The following is a 15,733-nucleotide window of genomic DNA, read 5'->3' on the forward strand; positions in this document are numbered from 1 at the left end:
TAAAATGAATTTCTTGTATAAAAGATAAATAAGTTTGGCTTTTTTTAACCCAATCTGACATTTGGACTGTTTAGAATATTTACAATTAACATTATCAATAAAACAAGATTTAAATCTAATGATCTTTGTTCATTATTTGTTTCATTTATTCTTTGTTCCTTTTATTCTGTCTTTTGAATTGAGTATATTTTAATAGTATCCATTTTAATTCAAATATTGGCTTATTATCTATACCTCTTTGCTCTAGAAGTTTTAGTGGTCCTCTAGATTTTATATGCTTATCAGTTTATCTACAAATAATGTTACTTTACATAAAATATAAAAAGCTTACAATAGTATTCTTCCATTTCCCTCTTGCCCTTTGTTCTACTGTCATTATACATTTACTTCATATTTCTGTTATAAACAATTATCTTTTTAAAAATAAACTGATTTTTAAAAAAGTATTTTATATTTACCCAGACATTACCTATTTCCCCAGTACTTTTCATTCCTTTATGTATATCTAAATTTCCATTTGGTATAACTACTTCATTTACCTTCTGCCTAAAGAACTTCTTTTAACAGTATAACACAAGGCTCCTAGTGATAAATTCTCTCAGCTTTTGTTGGTCTAAAATAAAGCTTCATTTTGAAGGACATTTGCACTGAATATATAATTGTAGGTTTAGTCTTCCAGCATTTTAGAGAAGTCATTATCTTGACTTGCAGTTTCAGTCAAGATGTCTGTAGTCATTATCCTTGTTAGTCTGCACACAGAAATCTTTTTCTCTAGATGCTTTAAAGGTTTTCTTTCTGAAAATGGCTTTCAGCAATTTTAATATGATATGCTCCAGTATCTCTCTGCTCTATGCTTTATCCCGCTTGGGGTTTAAGATTCTCAGATCTTTGGGTTCATATTCGTTATCAAACTTGGAAATTGTTATGGCCATTACTTCTTCAGATGTTTTTTCTTGTTTTCCTCTCTTCTCATTCTGGGACTCAAATTATATGTATGTTAGAGAACTTGATATTGTTCCACATGTAACCAAGTCTTTGTTCAATTTTTTTACCTTTTTCTCTCTGTGCTTCAAAATGTGGTTTCTATTGCTCCCTTCAAATACACTGGTCCTTTCTTCTGCAGTACCTAATCTATTTTTAACCCTATCCAGTGATTTTCTTTTCGGATGGTATATATTTCATTTCTAGAAGTTTTATTTGTCCTTTATATCTCTCCTCTGACATTCAATTTTTCTTTTACTTGAGCATGTTTGTAACAGCTATTCTGAAGTCTCATCTGCTAATTTCATCATCTCTATCATTTGTGTTAGCTTTGAGTTTTTTCACTCCAAGTTATAGGTTATATTATTTCACCTTCTTTGCATTTAACATGCCTGGGTGTTGGATATGTAAATTTTACATCCTTGGGTACTAAATTTTGTTCTTATTTTAATGTTTACTATGACAGACAGTTAAGTTACTTATGGATCAACTTTCAAGGCCTGTTTTTAAATCTTTTTATGGCGCATTTGGAACACCCTTTATTCTAAGGCTGGTTTAGCCCTGCGAGAAGGCATGGCTCTTCTGGGGTCTCTAATGAATGTCCTCCGCTCTCTACTAGACTCTTAACTGGTTGTAACGCCTATCTCCCAGCCCTGAGTGAACTCTGTAGATTTCTCAGTAATTTGGTGAGTTGACACATCATTCTAGTCATTCTCTGCCTGGCTTCAGGAGTTTGCCTGGGCAGCTCATTCAGCGAAAGAACAGAGGACCCTGAGGCAGATTCTGATATTCTTCCTCTGGGCAGCTTCTTCCTCTGATACTGACCCTTCAATTAGTTGTGTTGGCCTTTCCAAATTCCAAACATGGTTTCTTCAAATCAGTGAGACTGACATGCTCTGCTTGGGTTCTTCTCCGCAGACTGTGGTCCAGAAATAAGCCAGTACCATCAGACCTCCTCCGCTCTCAGGCAGCACAGGACTGTGCTGCCTGTCGTCCAACTGTCTTAGTCCATTCAGGCAAATACCACAGACTAGGTGGCTTATGAACAGCAGAAATATATTGCTCACAGTTCTGGAGGCGGGAAGTCCAAGTTCGGAGTGCCAGCGTGACTGGGTGAGGGGCCTCTTCCAGGGCACAGACTTACTGCTATATCCTCGCACGGCAGAAGGGGCAAAGGATCTCTCTGGAGCCTTTAATAAGAGCATTAATCCCATTCATAAGAGTCCCTCCCTCACTATCTAATCACCTTCCAAAGGCCTTACCTCTTAATACCATCATCACTGGGGACATTCACACCATAGCACCAATGTTTCAAAACTGTGGTTTCATATATTTTGTTCATTTTCCTAGTTGTCTATGATACGAATATAATCTGGTCTCAGTTATTCCATCACAATCTGAAGTGGAAGAATGCCCAATCCTATTTGTCTGGAAGCAGATGCTCTCTAGAACTTGTATTCACTGTGTTTTGAAAAATATATTTAAATCCTTTCCTTTTTTTCTGTATTAATTCTCCATTTCTATAAGACCTCCCTGATATATTTCCTTTTCAAAAACTGCTCTGACTATTCCTGCATGTCCACTCTTCCATACAACCATTAGATTTCCATAATCAATTTCTCCCAAATTTGCCCTAACATTTGAGAGAGATAGAATACATTGATTAATTGGAGGATACTGACATCCTCCACAATACCGACGCTTCCATCTCTCCTATCCAAGTACAAAGTATATCTCTCTGTTTTTCTATCATGTACTTCAGTATTAATTTTCTCCAAACAACTCCCATAAAACTGTTACATTTATTCTTCAACAATTTACTTTTTTGTTAATTTTCTGAAAGGAATCTTATCCTCCATGATCTCTTCTAATGACAGTCCTTACAAAAGAAAGATATTTTTTGCATTAATTTTGTGCCTGCCAACTACCAAGCACTCTTATTAGTTCTAATGGGTTTTCATGGATTCTCCCTGGTTTTCCCAAGTACAGAATCATATCTAGAAGTGACTGTACAGAAAGCACACCTTCAAGGAAGACGACGATTATGAGAACGACGTGTGTTCTATAGCTATGGCCTTTCTTAATGGACTTTGAACCAGTTTGGGGTTCAAATACAACAGGAACGTTTGCGTTACCAAGTCCACTGAGAAGAATGGAAAAGCAGTACATTCACTCTATTCCTTTCCCACTGAATTTGCCCGCAGCTATTTTAGAAGACTGGACAGACACCAACCACGGAAGAAAAAGAATCCAGACTCCAGAACACACAGCCTGATGTCCTAACTTGTTTCTCGGTCATGCACCTATACCGCTATGGTGGTACTAAGTACCAGTAACAGCAGTATCTTTCACAGAATATAGAGAAAACAAGATTTTTTTTAATACAGTAAGCTCTCCATTTTCCCACCTCATCTCTGACCAAATACTTGTTCATTAGTGTGACAGCATTATTATATTTTAATTCAGATCATTCTCAAATTCAGTCTTTACTGAATGATGGGAACAGAAGCCAGGCCCTGGAAGCCTATATATTTCTAATATTGTTATTTTTCTACTCTCATCTCTTATTCTTTAATGTTATCAATAACAAGAAAATAACCAAAAATGCTAATGAAAAATTCTACATCTACAGAACTTTAAAATCCGAATTTATTTTCTGATAATGAATTATCTAAATTCTTAATATATATTAGATAAAAATATGATGGATTCTCACTCTGAATTAGATATAACAGAATAACCAAAAAACAAAGATGACAACTAAAGGAGAAATATAATTCTAATTTAAGATGAATCTAATTTAGATATTTAGGTACAGTATATATCTACACACTCTATAATCTAAAATGATAAATTTTATCAGGAATTCAAACCTCTCCCTTAGCTAATACTAGTGTTCGTCCTTTCAATTTTTCTCTCCCTGTGCATTCCAACATATGCATGTTCCAACAATTCAGGTGAGCCTGGCAGTACCGCCTCTCAACCTTCTATTACCTATAATGAGGACACATGACATGGACATGTACAATTTCCTACATTGTACATTTCTATTCTCAAACACCTGTTTCCCATTCATTTCAAAACTAGTTCATGCATTGAATTCTATGGAAAAAAAAAAAAACAGAAATGTAATACATTGGATGCCTAACCTCTTGATTTTCTACTCCATTGCTGGAAAGCTCCAAAATAGAACCTCCACTGTCAACCACTGCTGAAGTCATTGTTTATTCCCTGAGGAAGCTTGAAATGCTATTAATCAATATAATTAAAGGTTCATGGATGATTGCCAGTGTTATAGGTTTGTATTATCATGTCTTAAAAGTCAATAGAGGAGTGGAGTAGATATCCAGAAATCCAGTCTTCTAAAGATGATTAACCAGAGAGCCTAAAAAGAGGAAGAATTTAAAAAGTTATTAAAAATATATAGGAAGGATATAAAGCAAAACCTATTCTGCAATCTAATTTTTAACATTTTTATAAACTAAGGAAAAGGAGACAGGCATATACAGCCCTGTGTCAAAAGAGGGCAGTAATGAGCATTCTACTTAGCATTGTCAAGTTCATGAACATACTGAAATTAAGTTCTTACCAAGCTATCCCACATAAGTGACATTATATTTACATTCTAAGAGGTAAAAAGTTATAACTGTCTCTCTTTATGAAGATGTACTCTTATTTATAAATATTTTTGTAGAAATTTTTAAATTTTGTATGTATTAAAAACAAAATGTGCTGGACTGAGACTACTTCTAAAATTATTTGCCTATTTAACAAATTAAAAGATTTAATGGTTTGTAAATATTTCATTCTTCTTTGGCTCATTTGGTTTATTTACTTGAACAATGTAACTAGAATTGTATTTTGCTATGTAGCAATCCCATTTTGTGTTCGCATTTTGAATAGTCTACAAGAACTATAAAACAAATTAATTTGAGTTGCTTATACTTTCAAATGTAGTTTAAAAATAAAGTAGTGAAATCACTTGGAATGCTTTTAAATATAACTTTATCGTTCTCTCAATAAATTTTTTGCTATTAGTTCAAACTGCAATGCAGCAAATGGTTCAAATACACATAACTTGAGCTTTTTTCTCAAGCAGAGATGAATGCCAATATGTACATTATCTAGATTTACACATTCAACTATTCCTAAAAAGTCACATTTTATTTGATTTTGTATGTGTTCAATTTTTCAGAGAAATTATAGATTTAATTTCTAACAGGATTTTTTTTCATATGAAAATTAAAGAATGCAGAAAAATTAAGTACATTTAAAGAGAAAATACATTTCTAACAAATCATTTCATTACCACTATGTCCTATATTAAGTCTGACTACTGGCATCATACAGATAAGAAAATAAAATAATTTCAATAAACTTCTACAATAAAAAGAAATACCTGAAAAAAAGCAGAAATTTCACCTCACTACCTAAAACCATTCAGTACTAGTAGCCTCCTTTTTGATCTTATGAATAGAAAATGGAATAGGATGTATTTGTATCTTAAGAAAATAAGAAAAATCCAGTCCCACACACTAAAGCTCACCATTATCATGTGAGGTAATGACTATTTTCAATTTGTTTTCTAAACATATAGATAATAGTAGCAGAAATAAATTTTACTTACAATTTGAATGTTAAGTAGTCTAAGCATCCTTCACTATTTTCACAACTTGGCAAGAGCTAAAATATAAACCAGCAGTTCTTTAGAACTACTAGCAGGGGGGAAAAAGACAGTATTAATATAATTCTATTAAAAAATATTTTGCCCCAAGTATGCGTGATTCAGACAGTATGTACTTATTACAAACCATCTCCAAAGCCTGATGACACACATTATATAATAAACATAATAAATTACTTCTAAGCTATGGAGCAATCAGAAGTTTTTATCAAACAAATTTTTAAGTCACCACTAAATAACAATTACTGAGTAAGCACAGACAGATTCAATATACACAGCCTATGTTCCATATTATGGCCTATATATCCCAGGAGTCTAAGACCAAGTTTTTAAAAACTAACCCAAAAAACTACTATAAAATAATGTTAATGACATATTATTGCCTAGTAAGTCACTCTCCTGCTCTCTTACCCTCCAAGCCCACATTCCATCCATACACATCCAAACATCTCAATCCTCCTCAAACAGCCTGCACCCGCTCAAAGGCTAATCCGCTGACCTGCGCACTGGAGCTTAGGCCCAGCTCCATCCGTTATTTCCTCTTCTTCCTTAACGTTCTTTTAACACCGAGTCCTTCCCTTCGACATCTAAATATTTACAAGACTCTCTCATCTTAAACACGGAAAAGTCCTCCTCCATGACCCTGCATAGCCCTCCAGCTACTGCTCCAGTTCCTTCTTTCTCAGATAAGGTTCTAGAAAAAAATTTCTATACTCTTTCTATACTCTGTCATTACTTCCTAATGTCTCAGGTACTCCTCCTTCTGTGGCATTGGCATCCGCCGCCACTGACTGAAACTTTTACTAAATTCCAGTGGTCAAATCCAACAGATATATTTCTGTCTTCAGAAGACTTAAAGCCTCTGAAGCACTGACCCTGTTGATCATTCCCTCCCTAAAGCTCTCTCCCAAATTCATCTTCTCCCTCTCTCGCTACTCCTTTTCAATTTCCTCTGACATATCCACCCTAGTTTTCAAGGGGGCTTGGAGCAAGAATACAAATGGGAGCCCATATGCCATAAGTAGAAATATTTTAAAATTATAAATCAAGCTAATAAGCTGTTAAATTATTATTCTACCATCCATCCTATCTTGACATGGACAGTTTCATTAACGACCTAAAAGGCTAAGTTCTGATTTGGAATTCTCAGACTCCCTCGAGTTCTATGGGGACGGGGGACGACCGCGCTGCCCGCCCTGGCCTGTAACCTGTCCTCTTTTCTCAACTCTAGCTCCACTCCGTACTGCAAGGAGCGTCATACGCATACATGTGGGCATGCTAGCCCACAAGTCCAAGGTGTGGCCAAATGCCTGCAAAAGGCTGCCCCTTGGCCACCCCTTAGGCCTAGAGAGGCCCATGAACACAGTGAAGAGAGGAAAGAATCGGAAAAGAGGCCTGTGAAAGGACACATGGGCAGGAATTCTGGGGTTCAAATACTTAGAACCCGACCTAGTTCCCTTGCCCCCCAAATCCTCATCTTATCAGTAGCTGGAGGAAGGCCAGATGAGAACCTCTAACGCACAGGGCCCAGAGCAGGGCTCCCACTCGGCTAAGTGTGAGGAGGGGTACTCTCTAGTCAACCCCTGCATGTAGGTGTTTCGCTAGTCCTCTGACTACACTCTCTCTAGGCTATCACAAGTACTGCCATGGCTTCACTCAAATCTCTCTTCCAGTCTAAACCATTCTATGGGCTCCAGTTTGTCTACTAGATGCTTCTTCCTTCTACTTTGTGAAATTAAAGAGGGCATAAATAAATCATAAGTATCTATTCTAGGATATCCCAGGCACTCTGTTAATTAATTCAGTCATTCGACAACAATTAACTGAGCACCCACCATATGTTAGCACAGTTTTCAGTGCTAGAAGTACAGCAATGAACAAAGCAAAAGTCCTTGTCCTTATGTATCTTACAGTCCAGTGGGGAGAGATGAAAGCAAAGTACATGTAGCACACACGTAGACAGTGATAAAGGCTAAGGAAACAAATGAACCAAAGGGAGAAAACACTCAGCAGGGAAGAGGGATGCAATTGCAAACTGGGTAGTCAGAGAAGGACTCACTGAAAAGTGACATCTGAGTAAAGACCTAAAAGTAGGAGTGAGCTATGCCAATAGCTGGGGAAAGTGCTCTCTAGTCGAAGGAAAGAGAAAATTCAAGATCTGCAACAGGGAGTTCACCTGACTAGTTCAAGGACCAGCAAGGAGGCCAGCATGACTGAAGTGAAGGGAGCAAAAGGAAGAGAGACTAGATGATGATGACAGAGAGGTAAGGGCCATCTGCGCCCTCTACAAGGGCCCTGACTTTTACTCCAACTTTTACTCCAGAGGGAAAGAGGGTGTTACATGTGGAGAGAGGACCCGATTATTACAACGATCATTCAGATGCTGGGTTGAGAATAGACAGGGGACAAGGGCAGAAGCAGGGAGATCATTTAAGAAGCTACTAAAATAATTAGGTGAGAAATGAGAGTGGCTAGGACCAGAGTGGTAGGTTCCAAAGAGAGTGAACAGTGGTCAACTTTTGGATATATTTTGAAGGTAAAATGAAAATATCTGCTAGCAAATTGGATGGGGAGTGTGAAAGAGAAGCCTTAAGAATAAATCCAAAGACATATGTCGGAGCACCAGGAAGAGCCATTAAATGGAATGGAGAAAAGAGTGAGAGAAGTCCAAGATGTCCCAAACTAAACTCATTTTTCTCTGTTACCTTCCCAAACGTCTTACCTCTCCTATTGTGCTTGGCTCAGTTATACTCCAGCACCCATGCAAGTTGCCTGAAAACCAAAGATCCGTGACTCCCTTCTCCATCAACACCATCATACTCTGTCACTGTTGACCCTTTCTCGCAATCCCACATTCTCTGCCCTAGTTGAGGTCCTTATTATCATTTCTCTATACTGTTGTAATGGCCTCGGAATTTGCTTCTTTGCCTCTAACCTTCCTTCCCTTCATCTACTGCAGTATCAGGATGATCCAAGATGGGAAAAGTCAGGCCCCTCCCGAAGGTCTCCGATAGTTCTTCACCACCTGTGAAAGGAAATCTCAACCTCTCTGCAAGCATCCTGATTTAGCAGGAACAAGCAAGAGGTCTAGATCTGATTTTAGAAGTTATGAGATGGTCATTCTGGTATGTTCAGGTATAAGATTCACAGATCTAATCCATGCTCATTTGTCCGGCCTCATCTTTCTTTTCTTCCTCCTTCTAACTCGATACCATAGTTGCATACAGTTCCCCATATTCTTCTCTCTCGTCCTGACCATCCTTCCGCTGCTTGCCCGTTGGACCAATTCCTAGCTGTCTTATAGGTTTCAGCTCTAATGTAACCTCATCCCCTCAAGGCTCAATATCATTTTCTATAATTCTCTGCCCCACACTATATACCTCTCCCACTAAAAACATCCGGGAAATAACAGCCTCCAGCAGATCATACACTTGCCACCTCCTATCAACCATACCAAGCCCAACCCTATGCCTTTCTTTCCGTGCTCTCTAAACTCTACTCCCCTTTACCCTCTTAGTCTATTCCCTCCTTCTTTCCCAAAGCAACTAAGTTTTAAAAATCTCTGTATCCAGGTTTTTTAAACCAGTGCCTTTCATATAGTAGATACACAGTTAAGACGTGATGAATACAAGGATAAACAAACATGCTCTAATGAGACAAGTATCTCCACTGTTCACGGCACACACTGTGCTCACTGCCATCTCTACCCTTTGCTGGTGCTCTTCTCTCACCAGGGATGCCCCCTTCTTTGTTTATTCAAATTCCACCTGTCCCTCAAGGACGACTTTTTACCTACAACATCACCTCCTTCCTATCTCTTACACACGAGTTTTTTTCAATAATATTTATTGAGCACTTACTATATATCAAACACAGCATGATGCCAGAAACACAAAAATGAAATCAAAACTCCACCTTCAAACAGCTGAGAATCTATAAGGAGGAACACAGAAGCAATTACAATAACGTAAATGCCATAAAGGAAACTATGAAGTACAGTAGATACGCAAGAAAAAGGAACACCCAGATCGGCTTTGGGCGGGGGGCGGGAGCAGGGGACGCGTCTTAGAGAGACCAGAAAGGAGCCACTGCTGTGTCTGGGACCAGGAGGAGAAAGAAGTAGAAACTGCTGGAGCAATAAGAAGAGAAACAACTTTGAATAATGAATACTAAGTGAATCCTCAGGACTGAAGAAAAACTCTGTGTGAAATGATAGCAAATCTAAGGATCACCCAGAAGCAAATTCTGCTCAGACTATAATTTAATTGCCTAGAGTACAGACTACATTCTCACCAAAAAAGTTTAGGTGTATGATCTTATTTATATAAAGTACAAAAACAGGGAAAACTTAATCTATGATATTAGAAATAAGACACTATATCACAAAGGGCTAATATTACTAATATATAAAGAACGTTTAAAACAGGAATAAAGTACCAAAAATTCCAAAAGAAAAACAGAGAAAACAAACAATCCACAAAAACAGATGTTAAAATGGCACTTAAACATATGAAAAGATGTTCAAAGTCACTCATAGAAAAATGAAAATTTTTTTTAAATGAGGTACCTTTTAACCCATCTATCGGATTGGTGAAAATTAAAATGTATGACATCACATTGTTGATAAAATTGTGGAAGCTTATACATTGCTAGTGGGATCGATGCAACACTTTGAGAGGGGAATTTGGCTATATCTAACAAAACTACATATGCGCTTACCTTTTTTTAAACAGCTTTCATGAAATATAATTAACATAAGTTCACCCACTTAAAGTGTAGAATTCAGTGGTTTCTAGTACATTCATAAAGTTGTAAGATCATCACCATTTAATTTTAGAATATTTTCAGCACCCCCCAATCCCAAGTCCATTAGCAGTCACTCCTCATCCTTCCCCAATCCCTAGTCCCTGGAAACCACTAATCTACTTTGTCTCTAGAGATTTGCTTGTTCTGGCCACTTTGCATAAACAGAATTATATAATATGTGGACTTTTGTGACTGGCTTCTTTCACTTAACATAACGTTTTCAATATTCATCTGTGTGTAGCATGTATTAGTATTTTCATATTCATCTATGTATAGCACGTATTAGTATTTTTTATTTGTTTTTTAGAAAGAAATGTTGGTCTGAAATTCTCTATTAGCAAAAAACAAAGACTCTCAGATATGGGCCTTATATTCTAATTCAAATATACCCATATTTCAAGTAAAAGAACTACCTGGAACTAAAATGTAAACTTTTTCATAGTGCTAAATAAAAAGGCCCTCTGCAGAAGCAACTGGGGCTGGGGGGGGGGGGGGGATATACCTAGACTCGCATTAAACTATTTACAAGATTATCTCCCTTTACCTAAGTAAGCCAAAAACTAAGTTTTTTCCATAGGCCCTGGAACATGGGCACCAATGGGGCTGTAGAACAATATAATGAATGGATGAATGAATAAATGGAAGGACTAAATATCATCTTCCCCACTGTACCTGGAACTCTAATCACCAGGCAGAGGGAAATAAACTTTTTTATTGGAAGGACTAAATATCATCTTCCCCATTGTACCTGGAACTCTAATCACCAGGCATAGGGAAATAAACTTCTTCCACTAAGGTTAAAACACAAATCTTCAGCCTTGGCAGGGCAGAATCTCTTGAGTCTTGGAGAGATATGGCAGGGGTCTCACAGAACTCAGCTTATTATTGTATTCAAGGCTAGAATAAGGATATATAGCAGACCATAAAGGAAAAAGACACAGGTAGAATCTGGGGGAAACTACCTGCAGGCTTCCTTATGCGCTCTCCTTCCTATGAGAGATCAGGAAGAACTTACTCCTCCCCCAGTAATAAAAATGCACCAACGTGTGTGTAATGTTTTGCCCGGGCAAGCCTTTCAGAGACTCAGCAACCCAGGTTCTATTGGGGGCTGGTAACAAGGGCACCCTTTGCTTCATGTGTGCCAAAACTTCAGACCCTCGGAAGGAAAGCAGATGTTCAATATAAACCATATTGTTTGTACAAACAGTCTAGGCACAATGAATCCCCTTATGAGTCACTGGGTACACTGAGAGCCAAGTTCTCAGATGCCAGCCAAGGGCCAACCTTGAAAAAGCAGGCCTATCTAAGAACAGCCAGTTTTAGACTGGCTATGTTAACTCTTTTCTGCAGAGCACGTTATTTAACTTCTCAAAATCTCAGACTCGTCTGAAAAAGGACAAGGTGATGGAAACTACATCACAGCTATCATAATTATTTTGGCGTAAGTAATTCACAGCACTGTTCTCCAGTATGATGGCAAGACTTCATAAAGATCAGCTGATGACAGTGATGAGGACTACAGAAAGTGACAGATAATGTAAAACTTCAACTTAAAACTTAAACTTCAACAGAGCAGCAACTTTGAGGATAAAAACCATAATAATCTGGAATAAAGAGGATATAGACACCGCCTTTCCATGCTTGTAATATATGGGAGGTTTAAAATACTTTATGATTATAGAGTGATATCATGATTGAGTTTAAATACTTAGATATGACATAAAAAGAAAAGCATTTCCGCTTCTAAAAAATTCATGAAGCCCAACTTCCTGGAACATTCTCAACTCATCTAGATTATGAAATAAAGCATAAAAAATGAACTTACTCTTAAAGTTTAAGCACATTATTAGAGAACAAAAATGTATGATGAAAACATTCGCTAATCCTTTTTAAAATGAATATACTTTTTAGTTCTAATTATAACCTAAAATTAAGATAATCATGAAATTTAGAGTTTAGAATGGTACATGTTTAACAGAAAATTGAGTTTCATAAAGAAAACCATTTTTATTCATGTATGTAAATGGTATCCACTGTAAGGTTATAAATAAAATTTTTCAAAATTAGAACAGTTTACTTATGAAAACACTAGGACTTTGGCCTTCAAGTACAGGTAAGAATGCAAAAGATTCTGAGTTTTAGTATTAATTCTGCAATCACCATATTATTTGCTTGTTATACCCCTAACTCATGAATATGACTTTTATATTGCATCATTTATAAAGCTTAGCTCTATAATCAATCTACAAAAGCCCCTCCAAATTTCCTCATTTTCATTGAATATGGCTTAGTAGAAGCCTATAGACCATATAAATTACCAAATTAGAGAAGTTTTTAGGTTTTGTGGTCACATTTTTTTTTGGCCACATTTATAACCCAATAATGCAAACTAACATATGCTAGCTTGGGAACCAAAACAGATTAGCTTTACCCTATTTTAAATGATTTGTATTAAGAATATTAAAGATATCAAGCAACAGAATATTTTTTAATTGTCTGAATTTTATCAGCTTTTTGTCATTCCTCTGTAATGAAGTGCAAGGTGAGGTTTTTTATTTACAGGGGATATGTTCCAAGATCCACAATGGATGCCTCAAACTGCCAATGGTACTGAAACCTATATCTACTATATTTTTTCCTGTACATACATAGCTCTGATAAAGCTTAATTTATAAATTAGGCACAGTAAGAGTTTAACAACAATAACTAAAAATAAAATAGAACAATTATAACACTATACTATAATAAGTTATGTAAGTGTGGCATTATTAAGTAAAATAAGGGTTATTTAAACACAAGCACTATGATACCTTGACAGCAGATCTGATAACCAACAGGGCTACTCACTGACGAAGGGGCAGGGAGCACATACAGCGTGGATATGCTGGACAAAGGGATGATTCACGTGCCAGGCTCAAGATTTCATCACACTACTCAGAACAGAACACAGCTTAAAACTTATGAGTTGTTTCTTTGTGTAATTTTCCATTTAATATTTTTGAACCACAGTTAATCACAGGTAGCTCAAACTGTGGAAAGCAAAACTGTGGATAAGGAGGACTTACTAGATGTGCTTACCTCAAATCTTTCTACCCACCCCACCAAAACGAACTAGAATATAAGCTCCATTAGAGCTGGTCCATAGCTATTTTAATCACCATCGCATATACACCTCTCAAAACAGTGCCTGGCACATAATTTTAACTCTTGGCTCAATTTATTCTTGTCCCTGGTTTCCTTCTTCTATTTTATTATCTCTAATATATGTAATAGGCATATCTCAGAGATACTGCAAGCTCGATTCCAGACCACCACAATAATGCAAGTCATGATCCTTTTGCTGGTGGAAGGTCTTGCCATCAACACGTTAAAAAAAAAAAAAAAAAAAACGCAACATCTTTGGAGTGCAATAAAATGAAATGCAGAAAAACAAGGTATGCCTTTATGTGTCATCAAGCCACTTTAAATCGTTTTGGGGGAAAAGCAACCACCTTTTATCAACCATAAACACAATACTGAACACAGTCAGAATAAATATCTAGTGAAGAAAGGGGCAAGGAATATATTCGGATACACATGATAAATCGGTATTAACACAGAATTGGAGTAATTTAAAAATAACTTCCAAATTATGGTACATAGTTGATCCTTAAACAATGCAGGGGTTAGGGATGTGGACCCCACACACAGTTGGAAATCCATGTATAACTTCTGACTTCCCCAAAACTACTGTTGACTGGAAGTCATGCCAATAACATAAAGAGGCAATTAACACATATTTGGTATGTCGTGTATATATATTGTATTCTTAAAATAAAGCTAGAAAAAAGAAAACGTTATTTAAAAAATCATAAGGAAAATATATTTACAGTACTGTATGTAGTTATTGGAAAAATTCACGTATAAATGGGCCCGCACAGTTCAAATCCATGTTGTTCAAGGGTCACCAGTACCTGGGCTGATGTGATATATCTGGTTTTTTGAAACATATTTGGTTTCCTTACAGAAAGGTATACTTCAAATATTAAAAATGTATGTGACATTATAAAAGAAATAGTAGCATCTACTGTTCACTTTATAAAAACCATAGGGTTTTTTTTTTCTTTTTTTTAAATAACCAACAATGGTACTCCAGAAAGGTAGTTTATCTTCAAAAATTTTATTCACATAAAGCTTTGAAAGACTATATTCTACACCATCTAATCTGAAGTAACTTAAAGTTATAATTTTATCTTAATATTAGCCAAACAAAATAACTATGACAGGTTTTACTAGTGAAATGCTGAAAGAAAAAATGTTTACATGCCAAATTATTTAGAAAGTCAGTCATCATACAACTACATGAAGTTTTCTGTATATTTTAGCCCGCATAATTGAAAGTATTTTATAATACTAATATAAATTGGTTAAAGTTGTTATCACAAGACTCTTTGTCATTGTAATTGTATTACGAATTTAAAGTTTTATAGATATTGCTATTTTATTTTATTCTTGGAGAATTAAATTTTAAAGAAGAAACATTAGGAAAAAGTTATTTTCCCTGCTATTCTTTATAAAGCTAAAATCATTTATAAAAAATCCTACATATATTTACTCACACTCAGAAACGTAAAGAAAAAAATTAAATACTGAACTGTAAATAAACTCTTTAGTCAAGAATCAAGGTCCTTACAATGTTTTTCCAGTGGATTTCTACCACGCTTAGAAAAAAAATCTAAACTCTTTAATACAATCTATATGAAGATCAACCCCGGGCAAGCCCATCCAGCTTCTGTGACCTCATTCATGCTCCATCACTGGTCTGCTGAGCTCCAGCCACACTGGCCCTACTACAACTCACCAAGATTCTGCACCTCCTCTTCTCTACACCAGAAGACTCTTCCAAGTCATCAACAGACAGAATCCTCCTCACCTACCGTGCCAATCTCACTTCAAACACCAGCCCTTCAGAGAGACATTTCCCTTGTGGCTCCTCTCCCCCAAATTACATTCCATTTCCACGTAGCTCCCTCATCATTCTCTATTTGATACTACGTTACCCTATTTTATTTTTTCATTATATTTATATCACTCTGTAAAATGATCTTACTTGTTTATACGTTTAATGTCAGTCTCCTCTACCAGAATGTAAGCTCCAACAAGAACAGGTACTACAGTTATCTTTACTGCAGTCTTTCAAGGACCTAAAAGGAACACTCTACTATTAAATGTGCAGGCTAATATGAAGGTTTTTATATCGTGTAACCATTCTAACACGTTATA

The 15,733-nt window shown here is 36.3% G+C and overlaps 1 protein-coding gene across 7 annotated transcripts in view; it reads right to left on the reverse strand.

Annotated features, from left to right (window-relative positions):
• Positions 1 to 15,733, reverse strand: part of ELF2 (E74 like ETS transcription factor 2) — an 83,159-nt gene that overhangs the window by 57,746 nt on the left and 9,680 nt on the right. For 6 of the 7 annotated variants that reach the window (XM_011374283.2, XM_011374280.2, XM_011374286.2 and 3 more), the window contains exons 2-3: positions 5,609 to 5,696; positions 4,131 to 4,366 (exon numbers count right to left, since the gene is read on the reverse strand). In XM_011374283.2, the coding sequence (XP_011372585.1) occupies positions 4,131 to 4,202 (72 nt within the window). In that variant the 5' untranslated portion in view covers positions 4,203 to 4,366; positions 5,609 to 5,696. Of the gene's footprint in view, positions 1 to 4,130; positions 4,367 to 5,608; positions 5,697 to 9,525; positions 9,577 to 15,733 lie in introns of those variants that run through there. The other variant, XM_023519998.1, reaches the window with a different exon arrangement.

Source organism: Pteropus vampyrus, unplaced genomic scaffold (genome assembly GCF_000151845.1).
Source record: "Pteropus vampyrus isolate Shadow unplaced genomic scaffold, Pvam_2.0 Scaffold243, whole genome shotgun sequence".
In the NCBI taxonomy this organism is placed as follows: domain Eukaryota; kingdom Metazoa; phylum Chordata; class Mammalia; order Chiroptera; family Pteropodidae; genus Pteropus; species Pteropus vampyrus.